This window comes from Suillus paluster, assembly GCF_016628075.1.
Source record: "Suillus paluster strain FC165 chromosome Unknown EDB91scaffold_1, whole genome shotgun sequence".
NCBI lineage: Eukaryota > Fungi > Basidiomycota > Agaricomycetes > Boletales > Suillaceae > Suillus > Suillus paluster.
The window spans coordinates 1,630,346-1,645,807 of record NW_024537561.1 but is presented as its reverse complement, the minus strand read 5'-3'; the positions used below and the strand labels follow the sequence as shown (position 1 = coordinate 1,645,807).

The window sequence follows — 15,462 nt, the reverse complement described above, 5'->3', positions numbered from 1 at the left end:
AAAGAACATCTGACTTCAGAATCCACTTTGCTGTAATTCTGATTGTCTCCGAAACGCGGGATTTGTTAACTGTAAACCTGTGTCGAGACAGAATAAAATGAGAAGTGGAAATACAACCTGCCTGCCGGACTGGCGCGTGAATGAAGAGTTTTTCTTTCTTTATCATCCGCGTGCTTTCGCATGTTTCACGCGCTTAAAAACATCCGTACGCTTGTTAATAACTCAAGGCAGCTAACGAAACAGCAGGGGGGCTCCATCTTGAAGAACTTGCACAGCTTTACGTGATCTTTATCCAATTGTGGCGTTGTCACTTCTTGCTTCCTGCCTCTCCTTTGAGGGACAACATCATATCATGCAATCCCAGTGGGTATTTCCGATATCAGCTCTACAGCTGACCCCGAGTGTCGTCACATCATCATACACGGTAGCGAAGGAATTGTATGATCGATCCAGGGGTGTCGAATTTTTGTTTCGTTTGGGTTCTTCCCTAGGACTGTTAGCCCTTTGTCAATTGCTGTTCTGGATCTTCTATTCACGCGTGTTTCATTCCGCAGGCCCACTTCTGCGATGTTCACAGCGGCAACCTGGTTTCATCGCTTTTTTATGAGATATTCCATGGAAGATTATCACAGACAGGTATTCTTCTCTCACAATTCATTGATGATGCGGACGACGTTCCTTCTAGGACGTTGCAGCTTCCTGCATATTCCTTGCAACTAAGACGGAGGAGTGTGGACGCAAGCTTCGCGATGTCGCCAGAGTGTGCCAGGCCAAGATAACAGGGAAAGACGTTTCCCTCATACACAGCGAGAGCCCAGCATGTAACGTGTTTTTGTTGCTCAAACTGAACTCATTTTGTCGCCAGGAAGTCGATCAACTACAAAATGTCATTCTTTTCACAGAAGAAGTCCTCCTTGAGGCGCTATGCTTCGACTTTGTAGCTCCAAGCCCTCACGCAGAATTAATCGATCTTTTTGATGCCTACCAGGAAGACTCTCGAGTTCAAGATTACGCATGGAGTATTGCTCATGATTCGTAAGTTAGTCGTCCCAGACTTCCAGAGGCTACTCGTTGTCTCAACGCATGCGCCAGTTATCGAACACCGTTATGCGTCTTATTTTTGCCCCGCATCATCGCAAGTGCTTGCTACGTTCTGGCGCAGAGAGCTGTTGATGGTCCTCATTCGGCTTCTCTGGATGCCCGAATCTCTGCATCTCCGCCTTCAGCATCGCTTCCGACACCTCCTTCTCATAAACCCGCTTCACCTGATGCTTCCCGTTTCGCAGTCGAATATTATGGGTTCACAGAAGAAGACATTGCCAAGGTCTCAGGTAGGTCACTCGAAACTGACCGAAAACCATAACTGAGGATTTCTGGTACGTCCTAGATGCCTTGAGCATACTGCTTGAATACTATTCTGTCCAAGACATGCATAACGCGCCTCATGTGGTACCTTTGACGATGGTTTGATACCCACTCTAGTTTTGACCCTACATGGTCTGAATGGTTCACAGATCCCCCCTCCCACAAATTCTTTGCGCCCAAAACTCTATGAACCTTTCTCTCAGGTCCCACAGGCATCATCGCAGTCGGCATCCGTCCCCCCCGCAGGCACCAGTAACAGGACACCAATTTCATCATATGGGGGTAACACGCCCGCCAAGACACCATTGCACGTTGCTGAACAGCCGGAAAAGGCCATTCCAGAATCGACAAAGAAAGTGATAGCCCGCTTAGACCTTAGCTAGAATGATTACAGTTATTCCATGGCTTCGCAACAGAATTTCTGACGCAACGTTCACACTTTTAATTATGGCTCGATAGTGATTTGCTGCTCGTCTGGGAGACATACTTATCGGGAATTCTGGCTTGATAGTGATTTACTGCTCGTCTATTTTTGGGATGCGTTACAATGACCGGATCTCTGAAAATCCTGCTATTAATCGTAGGTGCCTTGGCTGTTTTTAAATTATCGGGGGTACTACGGATAGATATCATGGTAGCTAGGCTGAGATGAAAACAGAAGCACTCGGCGTAATCCACTCAAAGCGGAAGGGATACATCAAAACTTTGGTAGCTCCAGCCTACGATAATGGTGAGCATGCATATGTAGGTCCGCTTCAATCAAATGGAATCGAATGACGCGGATCTAGTCGTGTCCATTCCAGATGGCAAATGCTGGCGTATCAGCGGTCCAACGGCGAGATCGGAGACCGAGGCCGTGAGATGCTGGTTAGGATACGCTGGTTCGATGCGAACTTCCGGGACCACCCAACCACCGGGGAATCCCATCGCTGAACAAAGCCAGAATAACAGGAGTTGCAAAACAGAGGGGTCGTGAGAGTCATAGCTATACACTGGAGAAACAAATGCTGCAGTCCACCCTGAATTCCGAGGCTCAGCGGAAAACGCTGGTATGCGACTATATCCAGCTCACCGTTCGAGAATACTCCAAAGACCCAATGCGTGTAAGTGCTTACGACAAACCATGGAGAGCTTCTAGTGATGCAACAGTCCCATAGCTGGTGGCGTGATTACGTGACTGATTAATGAGTAGGAACGGCGGCGTCAATTCTCACCTTGTACCATAGCCTTTCATGGGGTGTAGTAGGACGTTCGTGAAAATTTTCGGTAGACGATGACGAAGATGATCCAAAGAACTAGTGACACAAGTCAGTAGCGAATACTTCGATATTGCTAGTCGTCCATACCGATTGACGTTCGCAAAACAGCTCAAGATCGCGGACAGAGAGGACCCAAGGAGGCTGAACGAATATGCTCATGGCACCCCGGTAATGCCGTTCACCGTCGTGATCCACTAACCGGGACCACGTTATACATTTGAAGATTTTATGATCCGTGTCATCTGCATCAGAAGCAAAGGACCAGGCTTTTGTCTCAGGGTAGAGGAGATGTACGGTTCGTCGCACGGTTTCCAGTGGAAGAAGATCTATCCACGTGAACAATCTTTAAGTATGGTTAGCTCACGGAAGGGAGTTAGTCGCATGGTTTACCGCTTGAGGCTGTCAGCTCGGGCGAGACTGATAGGGGGGATTTGATAGAAAGGTGGACACGGCACTGTGAAGCGTTCGCCCGTCTCCTTATCCTCGTCTTCTTCACCAAGCGACACACATGGAACAAAATCCTCTGTCCCTAAAATCAATTTTAGACCTGGAAAAGTTATAACCTAAAGATTCGTACATTCTTGACAATATTCGTTGAAGAGGGCGAGTCGAAGTGGATGGATTGCTCGTAGTTTCCTGTATCGGCGCGGAAGAGCATGCAAAGCAACATCAACGCTGGGCCGAGATGAGCCCAGATTGATAGACACGAGGCGTGCTTCCTGTATGTAGAATCTCAGATTGTCAGGAGCTCTCCAAGCCATATGCGTTAAGCTTTAACTGTGAGCAAGTCACAGAACACACGACGATTAGATGCGCGTGGGGAATCGCGGCAAAGGCATGCTATTAGTTATTAAATTATATATGTTGTCTGGGCCTTCTCGGCCCTCGTAGACGTATGATTGTTATTGTGCCCAGCCAAACATGGGCCAGGCGCAGAACAACTACAGGACAAGTGGATAGGCAACCAAGAACAAGGACAATTATGACGAGTTTGGCATAATTATCATGGCGGCATTACTGTGGGATTATTACGTGGTTTGTAATTATGGGGAGCTAGACTGAAGTCCAGACCTCACACCAAGGCGTACGTTTAATTATCGAAAAGTCAGCAGAATACAATATCGCAATTTATTAACCTTCGCAGCATGGTGTCAGTAAGTTACGGGGCAATTACGGGGCGGGGCGCCAGCGCCGCCAATATTACAGCAGTTTTCGTATGATATATCTATCTTGGGATCAGACGGTAGCCCACTAACGCATCCCAGCAGCTACTCGGACCATTAGCGTTACTTCATCTCTTGTCTTTAGGACACAGTCGCCGCATCTTGAAGGACTTATACGAATAGGGTTCTTCATTGGTAATGCCATCAACCGTATGCAAGCTTGTGATTTGCATGCTTTGAAGAAATCAGTGTCTTGCGAAGCGGAAATAGTCGGGAGGCACACCTGTAGGATGGACATGTCTTGTACTGAAGAGACAATTTGGTCGCAAGCAGTCCTGGAACTTCGTCGACATGGCAATGAAATGAGTACATTCGGTGTGGTATCGACCGTCAATGATCTATAGAGAAAAGTAAACATTAATCTGAGGGCTTGATCAATATCAGAGCGTCAACCAACATTTTGACACATCTCCGGCGCGGAATGTTGGAATGGGGTGAGGACTCTTTAGTAGTCGCAGTAGAGAGTTGTGCTATCGACTTGACGTCTGGTTATAGGTGCGGGCTTCTTAAGTAGAGGAAATTCGTACATTATCCTATGTCGCGTGGGGATCGCGCTGCCGCAACATGCATCGTGAAATAAAGAGAGCACCGAGAGGCCGCTAGGAGGGTGCGAAATTTAGCAGCCTTTTTACCTTTCAAAGTATGTGCGCAACCGCCGGCCGTGGGGTCGCCGCGCTTTCCGATCACCCCTACACGCATTCCGCTGCATTTACTCCACGGAGCTCATTCACAACAGCGATAAGGTAACGCCACATACCTAGCCCTAGCAGCCGGCAAGTTTGCATTGAATGGGTACCGAACGGATCCGCTATGAAGTACGGAAGCATGCTAGTCGTGGTTCGGTTCAGGATATCAGCACACGGCACGAGGGACCAATATGTTCTTTGACTTAACCGCTCGGCGTGGCAGCCATGAGGTCGGAAGGGGCGGCCTCGTGTCCAGCGGGATTATCGGACAAGAAGGCATCCCCGGCGAGTAGATGGAGGAGCTGGAAAGAACTAGTACAGGAGGTTCGTCACTAGAATTATCTATCGGAATGATTAGACCTGTTCCCAGATTAGTTGTACGCTTGATGGAGGAGTGAGCAAAACGAGATCGAGGTTCCAGACCAAGAAAATTCAGGGCGAGAAAAATGCGAGAATTTGGCACTTCATAAATCGCCACGCACCGAATGTCGGTTTTCGCCTCGTTTCTTAAAAGAATCATTATAATACTAAAAACAGGTTGCGCAGGTATGTAATTGTGCACACCAGCGTCCCGCGGGGAATGTATTCACCAGAGAAATACATGAACCCACCGGGGACACTGGTTGCAGGGACAATATGATGCTGTAAGGTTTAGTAGGCTCCGCGACGACGGATAGTGCTAACTAGCTGCACTTTCTTCCGCACCTGTGCAAAGTATGAGCGCGACCCTAAGAGCAGGGCCAAAAATGAATACCTCGTTGGCAAACATCCTTCTCCACCTTTCACTGCTCAGACGTCTCCGCTTTACGCCCTTCTTTTCATGTCGTCTTTGCCGCGACACCTCCTGAGTTACACGATTCCGTCTGAGACGCGTTTGCAACCTCCTAAAGGCTTCACCCAAGTCTCCAGTCACAAACACTCTTCTCCCTGAACAAGTCGAAATCAGACGTAAGCACGACCTAGAGTGTTGGGGAACAAACCCGTATATGTATCAGCTGGAGGGTTGAAAGTTGCACTCTGACTCCGTTGGGCCCATAATTCATCCGGAGTGGGTGTGTGAGCTCTTTGAGCTGTTCCTGCCGTCCGTTCTATAGTTTCCTCAATAGCTTTTGCCCACACGCGGTCGTGGGTCTGGTTTTTGGGTCTGTCGAGCATAGCGGGTGGGTGACGGACGTCGGAGAGCATTCGAAACGGCAACTTAGGTCTTGGAGAAAAACCTCCTTTTGCAGTGCTGCTCAATACCGCAGATGTTATTCCTCGTAGCCAGGACATAGCAGCTGCAAAAGCGAAGGAGGTCGAGTCCAACAAACGTTTCAAAGCTTGACGTTTTTCGGACTCTTTCACCTTTTGACCATATTTGGTCAAAACTATGATCGGTAATCGGATAATTTCCTGAACACAAACGAGAGAGAGAGAGAAATTCCTGAACACAAACGATGTCCGCAGAGGTTCTTACTGAGGAGTTTGAGGTCTATTCCACTTGTTGCAGTACTTCATGTTGTGCTCAATACATGTTTAGGTACTTGAATCCATATACCCTACAGAGCTGTCCAGTTCGTCCCACCGATCTCAACCATAACCCAGTTCACTACTAAGACCCTTACCAAGTTGTTTCGGACAGGGAGATCCAGATCGATGTTGAACCTGATGAAATGATAGATGGAGAGCACCCCTGTGAGATTTGTCGTCAAACCTCACCATTACATAGTCCTAAAACCCTTTGAACAGTCAAACTACAGTTATCTGTCCATTACCCCGATGAATACCCTGACAGTCTGCCTCACCTGACATTGGTAGCGATCGAGGGTGAGCTTGAGGACGCCGAACATGACACTCTGTTGGAGAGTCTTACGGAAGTGGTGGGTGACGTCTTCCCGATGCTATGGCGTGCCTCATGGCGATCAATAGGGCGAAGAGAATGTTGGCATGGCCATGACATTCACCCTCGTCTCTCATCTTAGAGAACAGATGGCATCCCTTGTTCGTAAAAGGGCAGATGAAATCATGACTGAGGAAACAGAGAAGGAACGTCTGGCAATTGAGGTAAAGTTGGGTGTGCTATCTGGACAACAAGGAGTTCACATTACCAGGCGGAAGAAGCGAGGACTCGCGGAACCCCAGTCACAGTGGAGTCATTTAAGGCATGGAAGCTTAAATTTAGCCGCGAGACGGCACAACGGAAGACGAAAGACGAAGACGAAAGGCTGCGCGCACTCTCGCCCCGAGACAGGGAAGAATGGAAACGTGCAACAACTCGACCCACCGGTACATTCGATGTCTAGTATGTTTTGATGACGCCTTTCTAATTCCTGATTAGGTCGCCACCTATTTGAGCGCAACAAGAACTTGGAGCACGACGATGACAGCTTCGTGGAAGAAGGCACCGTTTCTGTTGACTTTAGTCCAGTACGACAGGAGCCAGCCGCGAGCACATGAAGATGACGATGATGACGGAGTGCATTTTAGCGATAGTGATTAGAATAAATAAGAATGTGAAATCTGACAGTATATCTGTTTTCCTCAGATTACAACCCGGCCAGCAATCCGGCCTCCCCCTCTGTACCCAAAATGATATCGCTTCCATCTAGTTCTTTGCACCCTAGCCTGTCAATGCCAACTTCCTTGAGGAAGCCGCCGTCTTCATGCAACGGTCGCCAATGCGGAGGCGAACAAACAAGGTCTTCTCCCGTTGCACGCAGCCATTCAAACACCGGGCGCTTGATCCATCGCCTGACCTGTCCCCACCCCTCGTCCGGTTCGAACCATCCGAGGTGCCCACCGTAGGGCGTCAGGGCCATAATTACCCATCCATTACCTCCCGCATCCATTGGCACATCCTGAACCACAGGATCATCTGCGGCGTTGATGGCTAGGAGTGGGATTTTTATCTTGTTAAGCACCTTGTGGCTTGATGAATATTCATAATAATCGTTGGCTGATGCGAAGGGCCAGGGAGGCGAAGAACCGCCAGCAATTCTTGTGAAGTGTTCGTCAAACATGTCGATCGTGGGTTTAGTGAGGCCGATGGTCATGGCGGCAGCTTTAGCGACATCGTGGTCGGAGGCAAAAGTGCCCACGTGTCGCTTCAGAAGATTAACCAAATTTCGGCCCATGCCCTTCGAGTAAATATGACGTCCTATGTACGTTGACAAGAGCCTGACCAACGTTACGAAACGGATCCGGAAGAAAGATGTTGGACTTACTTGGAGGCATTCGCCGACAAGTTCCAAGGCTTCCTTGATAAATGAAATTGTCACCGCTGAAGCTTAAACCTGAGAAGCACGTACACATCCGAGAATACATGCCGATTTCAAACGGCTAAGTTCTCCTTCCTCAGCGACATACCGTGTCATAACGTTCGCTCCTAGGGAGAAGGACAGACCCAATAAAGGTGCTTCCGGGTACCGGTGAGATATATAGAATAAAGCTTGGCGGAGGTCATCTGTATGGCCAGCGGAGTAGAGTTGTGGGCTCGTGACCGGAACGCCTGCGCCTGCGGCATAGTTAGTCTCCATGTCAATATGTCCATTCAGAATGTGAACTGACATCCGCGGAAATTAACCACGACCGCACGATATCCAAGTCCACCCTGGTGAGCCGACATGCAGGCGGGAGCGAGAACGGCTCTCACGTATGATTCATATGAACCTTGAGAAGATTCGCGAGATTAGATGATGACTGTTTATCTCGTAGAAGTCTCGCGTACCCCCAGTGAGCCCGTGCAAAACCACGATGATTGGAGTGTCGGGCGGCAAATGGCTATCATCCACTGGTGTGAAGTCCAGACCTCTAGTTTATATTAGGCATATCATTGCACACAGACGCCTGAAAAGTGGAGATGAACTTACAGAGTTCCGCCATCAAGCAGGCGGAGAAAAGTCCTAAGTTATCACGTTAGAGTCCATCGTCGAACCTTCATGCGAACGTAGTCACCGTTTATACACTACCTTATCTCTCTCTGAGAAATCTCCGAGGACACAATAGAGAGTTTGGGTATGGCCGCTGACTTGGAGTGAACAACTCTGTAAGCTCAATAATAATACTTTGGCGTACTTGGGCAACCACCACGCGGGACGGAACTCCGAATGAAGTGAGGGGCATCGTCGCTCCACAAAATCGCGTAGAAAAACGCTGGTCGTGGTTGACTGTTGTTCTTTTGTGGTTACCAGAGCAGATTCTTCGGGATATCGTACGTCTGCGGTATAACGTGCGTTCCAAAAGTTGAAAAATCCACTCATAGGCTACAAGAGAATGTTATAATAACGAGATGGGCTATGGACGGTTGAACAGAGTAAGCGTTGCTTGCAGCCTGCAGGAACTTCCAGGAAGGACAAACAAGAGCAATAAAGTAACACAAAAATCTGTACCGGGTGAGTAGGTTTCGTAACGCGAGGCGATGAAACCGGAACCAGTCAATTGTGAGAAGCCTGAATCGGCGCCTTTACAAGGTGCATTCTGTCCTCGTGCAAAGAAATCAGAGCGCGCGCTGCACGATATCTTTATGATATCGATTATGATTTACCAACTTTGTGTGAAAGCTGAACCATGAAAGCTGAAAACTAGATTTTCAGACGCGTCAGCCGCGTAGCAAATCACAAGATAGGTGATCTGGCTCTTTCATGCATCAGACAGGGGATGGTAAACAATAAGGCCCCGATAATTGTTTGAAGTCGCCAGCTCATCATCATTGGAGATTTAGATGCCAAACTAACGGTGAGGTGCAGCGGAAGCATCGAAGAAGCTTGGGTCACGCGTGTTCCGTCACGCCCCATACCACCAGCATCACAACTATAAAGCTTTCTTCTTCGCCCTTCTTCCTATTCTTCCGTGCCCACTCTCAACCACCACAGCAAACATCTCTCTTGCTGTCAAAGGTAGCTTGGTGCCCGATATCATGTCGCTCTACAAGACAATGCGCTGTCGTGTACGTACCTCTCCCCGGTTCTATCTTGATTGATCTTTTGCTGACGCGTTAGACGCGTCCGCTGGGTTGCCCGCCGTGTTCACAGTATTTTGACGAGCATGGTAAGGGTGTCAAGCCGTTCTGCAACCAAGGGAGTCGCTGTCGGTACGCGTCGTGCTCTTCCATCTCACCATATGCACGTCCTAAATTGGCGATCTGCAGGTTTATTCATCCGTCTGATTTTCAATGGGACAAGGGCCGCATCAATCCCGAAAAGACTTTCCATAATGATACCAAATCCGATAAAATCAAGGTCAAACCAAAACACAAGCCGAAAGCATCATCAACGAGTCCTATACCACGAGGTCCGCGTTCATCGCCGCTCGTGCCGCAGTCTGACTTGTTCAGACGAAATCATGGCGAGCTCGATAGAGAGCGTGGTCGCGACCGTGAAATTAAAGCTGTTCAACGTGACCAACGTGACCGCCGTGAACGGGACTTCGAATCTTGGGAACGTTACGTGCGTGACCGCGATCGCGATCGCTCCAGGGATGTCCGCCGGTCTTCCCGGGAGAGAGCTGACGAAGAGAGGGGGCTGTATTCTTCCAAGCGCTCCAAGAAAGCTGAGGGGGTTGGTATTCTATGTTCGCTCTACGGATGACAAGATCTAATTCGACGCATATCAGCATATATTCCGGTCCTCGATGATGGACTCGGATGATAATCCCGAGAGCGGCAGTCGTCACGGTAAAGGTCGTCCAGATGCGTCAGAGATGACGCCAGGAAATCTGTCCTTTCAGTCGAGGGACGACAAAAAGAGGTCCATAGAAGTCGTTGGCGAGTTCTCTCCTCGTCTTGCAAAGTAAGAGATCTTTGTGATTCATGCATATGGGGAGACTAAAAAGCAACAGGCTGTGTAGCCAGCTGGTTCAAGATTCATGTCAGCTTGACAAGGAAGAGGACAAACTGAAGGCATTTACGGAATTGTCGTCCGAGCTTTCTAAAGCTGCGCCGTCGACTGCGATGGCGGTGACCCCTGCTTTGGCGGCTGTTATAACAAGTCACGCGAAATGCAAAGAGCGCGTCGCAGCGCGCGTTAGAGAACTGGATTCTCTGTGGGAGAATCTCCTGTCAAATATTGTGACGGCCGTCGTCAAAACAACAGATATCAATTTGGAGCGCGCCATCGCATCACTGCATAAAGAAACGGATGCAGCTTTGCAGTCATATGTTCGATCTTACAGTCCGCTCTTGCTCAAACGGAAGGCACAGGACCAATCACGGGGGGAACTAGATGGCCTACTGGAGTTGAAGGACGGGCGGGAAACTCCAGTCGGTGACGATGGAGAAAACGGTGCAGTGGCCGCTGTACATGCATTGTCGCGGTCGCCAGAGTTGAAACGTCGTCGTGTGGAATCATCCGCGCCGACAGCGGTTCCCGTAAAGGAGGAAAGCGTCGACTATAGAGGTTTACTGGAGACGATGAAGTCGTCTTTGGCTGTGCAGGCACGATTCACACAAACATTAGAGTTGCTTGCAAAGGAAAAACAACTGGTAGGTGGACAGTCCGGATGAGAAATAGCAATAAGAACGTTGCGGCTGAAGTCAATTCCTCAGGATGGCTCACCTGATTCAGATTGTTGTGCGGCATCGATCGCATCTGCTCGTCGAGATTCTTCTGCTGAACGGATCGCCGCGATGGAGGTGGAGGCAGTGCCCTGATGCAAAACCCTCCGCCCAGACAAAGCACTCCCATCATACGTGTAATAAAAGACGCCCACTTGCATTCTCTCGCATAGATCTGCTGATTGTAATTTTAGCATGCAGCATCGTTTCGTGATCCCACCTGTAGCAGCGTTTTAGAGGCGTGGCCCAATGTACCCTGTATTTTTGTTCGACTTGGCGTTTGTCTTGTCCTGTATCCTTAGAGCCACCGTATCATGCATGTCACATTTTTAGACGAAAAACGTTTCTAACTATGAACTGATTGTGATGGAGAGATGGTGAGGTTGCGAAGGTCACGTGTGACGCGTACTTGAACGTTTTTGTGTTGGTTGTGCATGTCGTGAACAGCCAACAGCCTGCCAGCTTTGGTCTTATCAGCTATATTAATCAAGGCCCAAGGACGCTTCCTGCCTTTTCACCGTGCTGAATGTCTTACGGCTCTCCGTTTCACGTCCATGGATATTTCAACAACCGTGGACAATTTGATGAGCGCCGACACTACCAATTCCCCTGCTTCTACAGAAACCTCCGACAGCGATGCTGTCAATTGCTCGACCGCGAGAGTATACTTTGGTCCAGTACAGTCGCCGGAGAAGAGACTCATCGCTAGCGAGGTCACACGAAGGCGTGCACTCAATGGCGCCGTCGACTCTCCCATTCGTTCATCGAGACTGTCTGCTTTCCACGTTCCGTCGTCACAGGAAATCACGGACGTACCAGATGAAGAAGATGAAAGGAGCGACGAAGATGCAGATGAAATCTCTGATGTGGCTGCTCATCTTTCTCGTGAAGACACGCCTGAGAATGATGCTTTGGGCCAGAACGGTAAGCTCTGCTCGTCTGCCTCTTGCAGCTAAATTACAAACATGAGCTCCCAGAACCCTCCTCCGTTCTTGCAAGCCGAATCATGCGAGCTTGTGACAATCCTTCCCCTCCTCCTCGGGCTCATCCGACCATATACTTTGGTCTTCTGACGAAGGACGGACGAACTCCGTTCCCAGATATATCTGCACCTCCTAGCCCGTTTCGCCCCATAAATTTGCGTGAGAGACTGAGCCAGTTCGCCGAGACAGAACGTGCTTTGTCGCCTCAACCTGCTCAGCTTCAGGCTTCCAATGATCAGCATTCGCCTCTACAGGATTTTGCTGGTAACATTTCTCAGCCCGATCTCATCTCATTTGAATCTTGTTCCACTCTAGTCAAGACGCTCCCTGCGGAACCTTCTGCAGAAGGACATCCCCGCGGCTCTCCAATTCAAACTTCATCCAGTATAGATGATCTACTCTCGCAATCCCCACAGCATCCTTCTATCATACCTACCCCTCGTGTAGATGGCGTAGAACAGTCGAGTTCCTCGGACAGCCTTGATGACCTTCCTCAGGGGCGCGTGCCGGCTGATGCAGAATCTAGACCACCACCACCTAGTTCTCCTTCGCCGTTAGTCGCCACCTGCGCCACCCCAGATATCCTTAAGGAACGTGCAAGATCATCTGTACGGCGATCTGCACGCCTTAGTGGGACTCCACGCCCCAACCAAATCACCCACGCACAGCAACTCTCGGAAACGCCGAAACTCAAAGGAAAATCGAGGGCCATAATGCTTGCTCCCGAGGGAGAAAAGCCCATAGCTCCGGATGAGCAAATGGTTGTTCGTGGTAACGCAGATCCTTACCCTGACATCCAAAGATCTACGGAAGACAAAGAGAGGCGAAGATCACGCAAACGGGGATTAAATGGCAAAACGGACACTCCAAATTTGCAAAGAGAATTGGGATCCCTTTCTCCTCAGTCCGCGGATGTCTTAACGCGTTTGCTGCCATCTCAGCGATCTACGCCACTCCCAGAGGGGCAGTCTTCGCAACCACAACGTGAACTTTCTTTCGGATCTTTGGATCCTCCATTGTTGACACCACAGAGGCCAAAATTAAATTCTCAGCACCCAAACTTCTCCTTGGCCACTGTACAGCGGCCACTGGTTGTCGCTCCAACGCCCGTTCGTCCGAACGGAGGACTACCGGGTTCTTCCTCTCATCTCAAATTTTCCTTGACCGTCGACGATGCATCTCGCACACCAGCGAGGAGGGTGCCAATTCAAGACGTCTTCGTGCAAGGCTCTGCATCTTCGCAAAATGTGATGCTACTGTCTGCGAAACGTGATACATCGACACGGTTGATGGGCACGCGCGGACCAGTATTTTCGCGTCCCGCGTTGGATGATCCATCCCGTAGTCCCGCTAAACGTATTCTAATTACGGATCTCAACAGTCCCATGCGCTCCCCAACTCGACCAGCCGCTGGGAGGGCCCGAAGTACCTCAACGGAACCGAAACCCATCGTCCCTCAACCTCTCCGAAGTCGTTCTGTTGACCCATCACCCCGCGCCCCTGACAGCAAAGGCAAAGAGCCTATGTTCCCTAAACTTTCTTCCAAACCAAGATCTGGAGCCAAACTACCGTTTCCCCTTGTGCCTGGACAGAAGGCGGGGACGGATCTCCCGCATTCTATCCCTGAAGAGGCTGAAGGATCTGAGGTCGGAGAACATTCGATTGCTAATCATGCGGAATCGTCGTCCAGTCCTGTGAAGTCTAGCTTGAAAAAGCCCTCTACTGGTAGTCGCATACCAAGAATTGGCGCCAAGCCTTATGCTAGACCACAGCCAAAGAAACCTATTTCGTCTACAACCCTGCCTGCCTTTGGTGCAGGACCGGTAAGTCATCCATCCAGACGATTTATTGTCGGATTGCATTGACGTGAATTGTGTTCATCAGCATGCCCCACCTGTCGTATTAGTTGCCACTGGCGATGCCAGTGGCAATTCCGACGAGCCCCGTACCATCGTCCCGCCACCGAACCGCAAATTAGAGGTGAAACCTGTAGCAGAGCCATCAGTGCTCTCGACACTTAAGCGAAAACGTGGCGCAGAAGAGACTGTCATATCTCTCCCTACTCACCCTGTGATGGTACGCCAGGTTGTCCCTGGAATGCTTGGGACCAAGTATGCCCCCAAGGCAGTACCTGAACTCCCGACAATGGCTCCCTTGCTCCCAGAACCGAGTCCTAAGAAGCCACCAGGTCCTGTCAAGTTCCGCAAAGTTGAGCCTGGGGTCATATCAGCACGTTATGCAACCCCCGCCGCCAAACCAGCAGCATCTGACACCCTTCCCGTCGATGACAGCAACAGTGGCCCACAGCTTCCGGTGCTGTCTGAGGTGCCGAGCACCAGATCACCTTCACCTCCCATTGCAACCTCCTCGCCTGCACTACCAGAAAGCGAAACGGTGAAGTCATCGCATGATGATATTGAGCCCCAAGAAATAGCAGATACATCATCTTCTCGCCGACCACAAGAGAACCGAGGTCAGGGTCGTCGAACGTCTCGACGCAAGGCTGCAGCGCAGCACGCCAACGACGTTTTCGCCCCCTCCACATCAACCCAACCTCTGCAGCTCCGACGTTCACGGCGTTCCGAGGGCGACGGCTTCATGGGGATGACCGCAATCGCTCTCCAAGCCCTCACTACTTCCAACACCACAAAGAACCAGCAAATTTTCGCTAAGCTGGAAAGGGAGGTGATTCGTAAAGATGGTACCAGGCCAGAGAGCCCTACCGTGAAGGTTCGGACAATATTGCAAAAGGAGAGAGAGATGAAGGATCAACAACGACATGAACGGGCTAAACGGAGGGCGAGACGGAGTGATGAGGGGCTCGGGTTGAGCGATGGTGAAGGTGCTAGCGAACTGAGTGATCAATCCATGATCGAACTCGATAGAGAACATGATGAAAACGATGGGGTGGTGTGGACGAGGCATCGTAGGGGACCGGGAGAAGTGGAGGATTACGAAACGCCAGACCGGCCGGTCAAACGTTTGCAGTTTGGGGACGGCTCTCAGGAGGAGGAAAGGGAGCGCAAACGGGTGAAGTGGCAGCATGGGTTGTCCACAGAAATTTATCTGGATGAGATCCATCCTCGACCCAACTCGTGGACCAAGGACTTTGTCATTGAGAAAAGCTGCTTAGCTCCGACATCCAAGGTACGTGGCTAGCAGGCAGTCACTACGTTCTTACTCATTCCCTTCAGAATCTTCGCTTAGACACTCTTGGCAACCTAGTGGATGTCGAGCAGCATCCACTTATCGACCTTCACCCAGAGAATATCGTGGTGAAGAAGTATGTGTATGACAATGACATTGAGATTGAGGTGGTGAAAGAGGTTATACCCCCGAAAATCACCAGGTCGAAGAGCAAGAAGATGAAGAGTTAGCCCAGCTGCATATTCTATTCACCCTCTAATGCATATTTGT

General features: G+C 49.9%; 8 protein-coding genes across 8 annotated transcripts; 4 read left to right on the top strand and 4 right to left on the bottom strand.

Annotated features, from left to right (window-relative positions):
• Positions 1-340: 340 nt before the first annotated feature.
• Positions 341-1,842, top strand: EDB91DRAFT_1262224 (cyclin-like protein). The gene is made up of 7 exons (XM_041324423.1): positions 341-495; positions 555-636; positions 686-821; positions 870-1,035; positions 1,093-1,331; positions 1,388-1,464; positions 1,515-1,842. Exons 1-7 carry the CDS (start codon positions 353-355, stop codon positions 1,746-1,748), a joined length of 1,077 nt encoding a protein of 358 aa, XP_041184642.1. The 5' UTR covers positions 341-352; the 3' UTR covers positions 1,749-1,842.
• A 282-nt stretch (positions 1,843-2,124) lies between these two features.
• Positions 2,125-3,385, bottom strand: EDB91DRAFT_1241860 (uncharacterized protein; the record flags this gene model as incomplete). Its single annotated transcript, XM_041322128.1, has 6 exons — positions 2,125-2,384; positions 2,438-2,522; positions 2,580-2,660; positions 2,712-2,967; positions 3,015-3,153; positions 3,202-3,385. The coding sequence occupies 6 exons, from the start codon at positions 3,383-3,385 to the stop codon at positions 2,125-2,127; spliced, it is 1,005 nt and encodes a 334-aa protein (XP_041184641.1).
• A 225-nt stretch (positions 3,386-3,610) lies between these two features.
• Positions 3,611-4,365, bottom strand: EDB91DRAFT_36836 (uncharacterized protein). Its single transcript, XM_041327020.1, has 3 exons — positions 4,245-4,365; positions 4,071-4,185; positions 3,611-4,021 (listed from the first exon to the last, which is right to left on the bottom strand). The coding sequence occupies exons 1-3, from the start codon at positions 4,254-4,256 to the stop codon at positions 3,876-3,878; spliced, it is 273 nt and encodes a 90-aa protein (XP_041184640.1). The 5' UTR covers positions 4,257-4,365; the 3' UTR covers positions 3,611-3,875.
• A 382-nt stretch (positions 4,366-4,747) lies between these two features.
• EDB91DRAFT_36987 (uncharacterized protein) lies at positions 4,748-5,938 on the bottom strand. Its single transcript, XM_041327027.1, has 3 exons — positions 5,514-5,938; positions 5,288-5,460; positions 4,748-5,238 (listed from the first exon to the last, which is right to left on the bottom strand). Exons 1-3 carry the CDS (start codon positions 5,803-5,805, stop codon positions 5,185-5,187), a joined length of 519 nt encoding a protein of 172 aa, XP_041184639.1. The 5' UTR covers positions 5,806-5,938; the 3' UTR covers positions 4,748-5,184.
• EDB91DRAFT_36743 (RWD-domain-containing protein) lies at positions 5,895-7,014 on the top strand. The gene is made up of 7 exons (XM_041327017.1): positions 5,895-6,002; positions 6,053-6,086; positions 6,142-6,207; positions 6,262-6,392; positions 6,442-6,576; positions 6,624-6,798; positions 6,851-7,014. The coding sequence occupies exons 1-7, from the start codon at positions 5,970-5,972 to the stop codon at positions 6,967-6,969; spliced, it is 693 nt and encodes a 230-aa protein (XP_041184638.1). The 5' UTR covers positions 5,895-5,969; the 3' UTR covers positions 6,970-7,014.
• A 44-nt stretch (positions 7,015-7,058) lies between these two features.
• Positions 7,059-8,771, bottom strand: EDB91DRAFT_1041082 (AB-hydrolase YheT; the record flags this gene model as incomplete). Its single annotated transcript, XM_041312904.1, has 8 exons — positions 7,059-7,689; positions 7,737-7,765; positions 7,821-8,026; positions 8,080-8,181; positions 8,240-8,322; positions 8,382-8,414; positions 8,467-8,535; positions 8,587-8,771. The coding sequence occupies 8 exons, from the start codon at positions 8,769-8,771 to the stop codon at positions 7,059-7,061; spliced, it is 1,338 nt and encodes a 445-aa protein (XP_041184637.1).
• Positions 8,772-9,101: 330 nt separating this feature from the next.
• EDB91DRAFT_1094491 (uncharacterized protein) lies at positions 9,102-11,444 on the top strand. Its single transcript, XM_041316883.1, has 6 exons — positions 9,102-9,457; positions 9,543-9,601; positions 9,659-10,067; positions 10,123-10,298; positions 10,348-10,987; positions 11,064-11,444. Exons 1-6 carry the CDS (start codon positions 9,428-9,430, stop codon positions 11,274-11,276), a joined length of 1,527 nt encoding a protein of 508 aa, XP_041184636.1. The 5' UTR covers positions 9,102-9,427; the 3' UTR covers positions 11,277-11,444.
• Positions 11,445-11,616: 172 nt separating this feature from the next.
• EDB91DRAFT_1076736 (uncharacterized protein) lies at positions 11,617-15,422 on the top strand (the record flags this gene model as incomplete). Its single annotated transcript, XM_041314883.1, has 4 exons — positions 11,617-11,986; positions 12,040-13,868; positions 13,930-15,192; positions 15,240-15,422. 4 exons carry the CDS (start codon positions 11,617-11,619, stop codon positions 15,420-15,422), a joined length of 3,645 nt encoding a protein of 1,214 aa, XP_041184635.1.
• Positions 15,423-15,462: the final 40 nt, after the last annotated feature.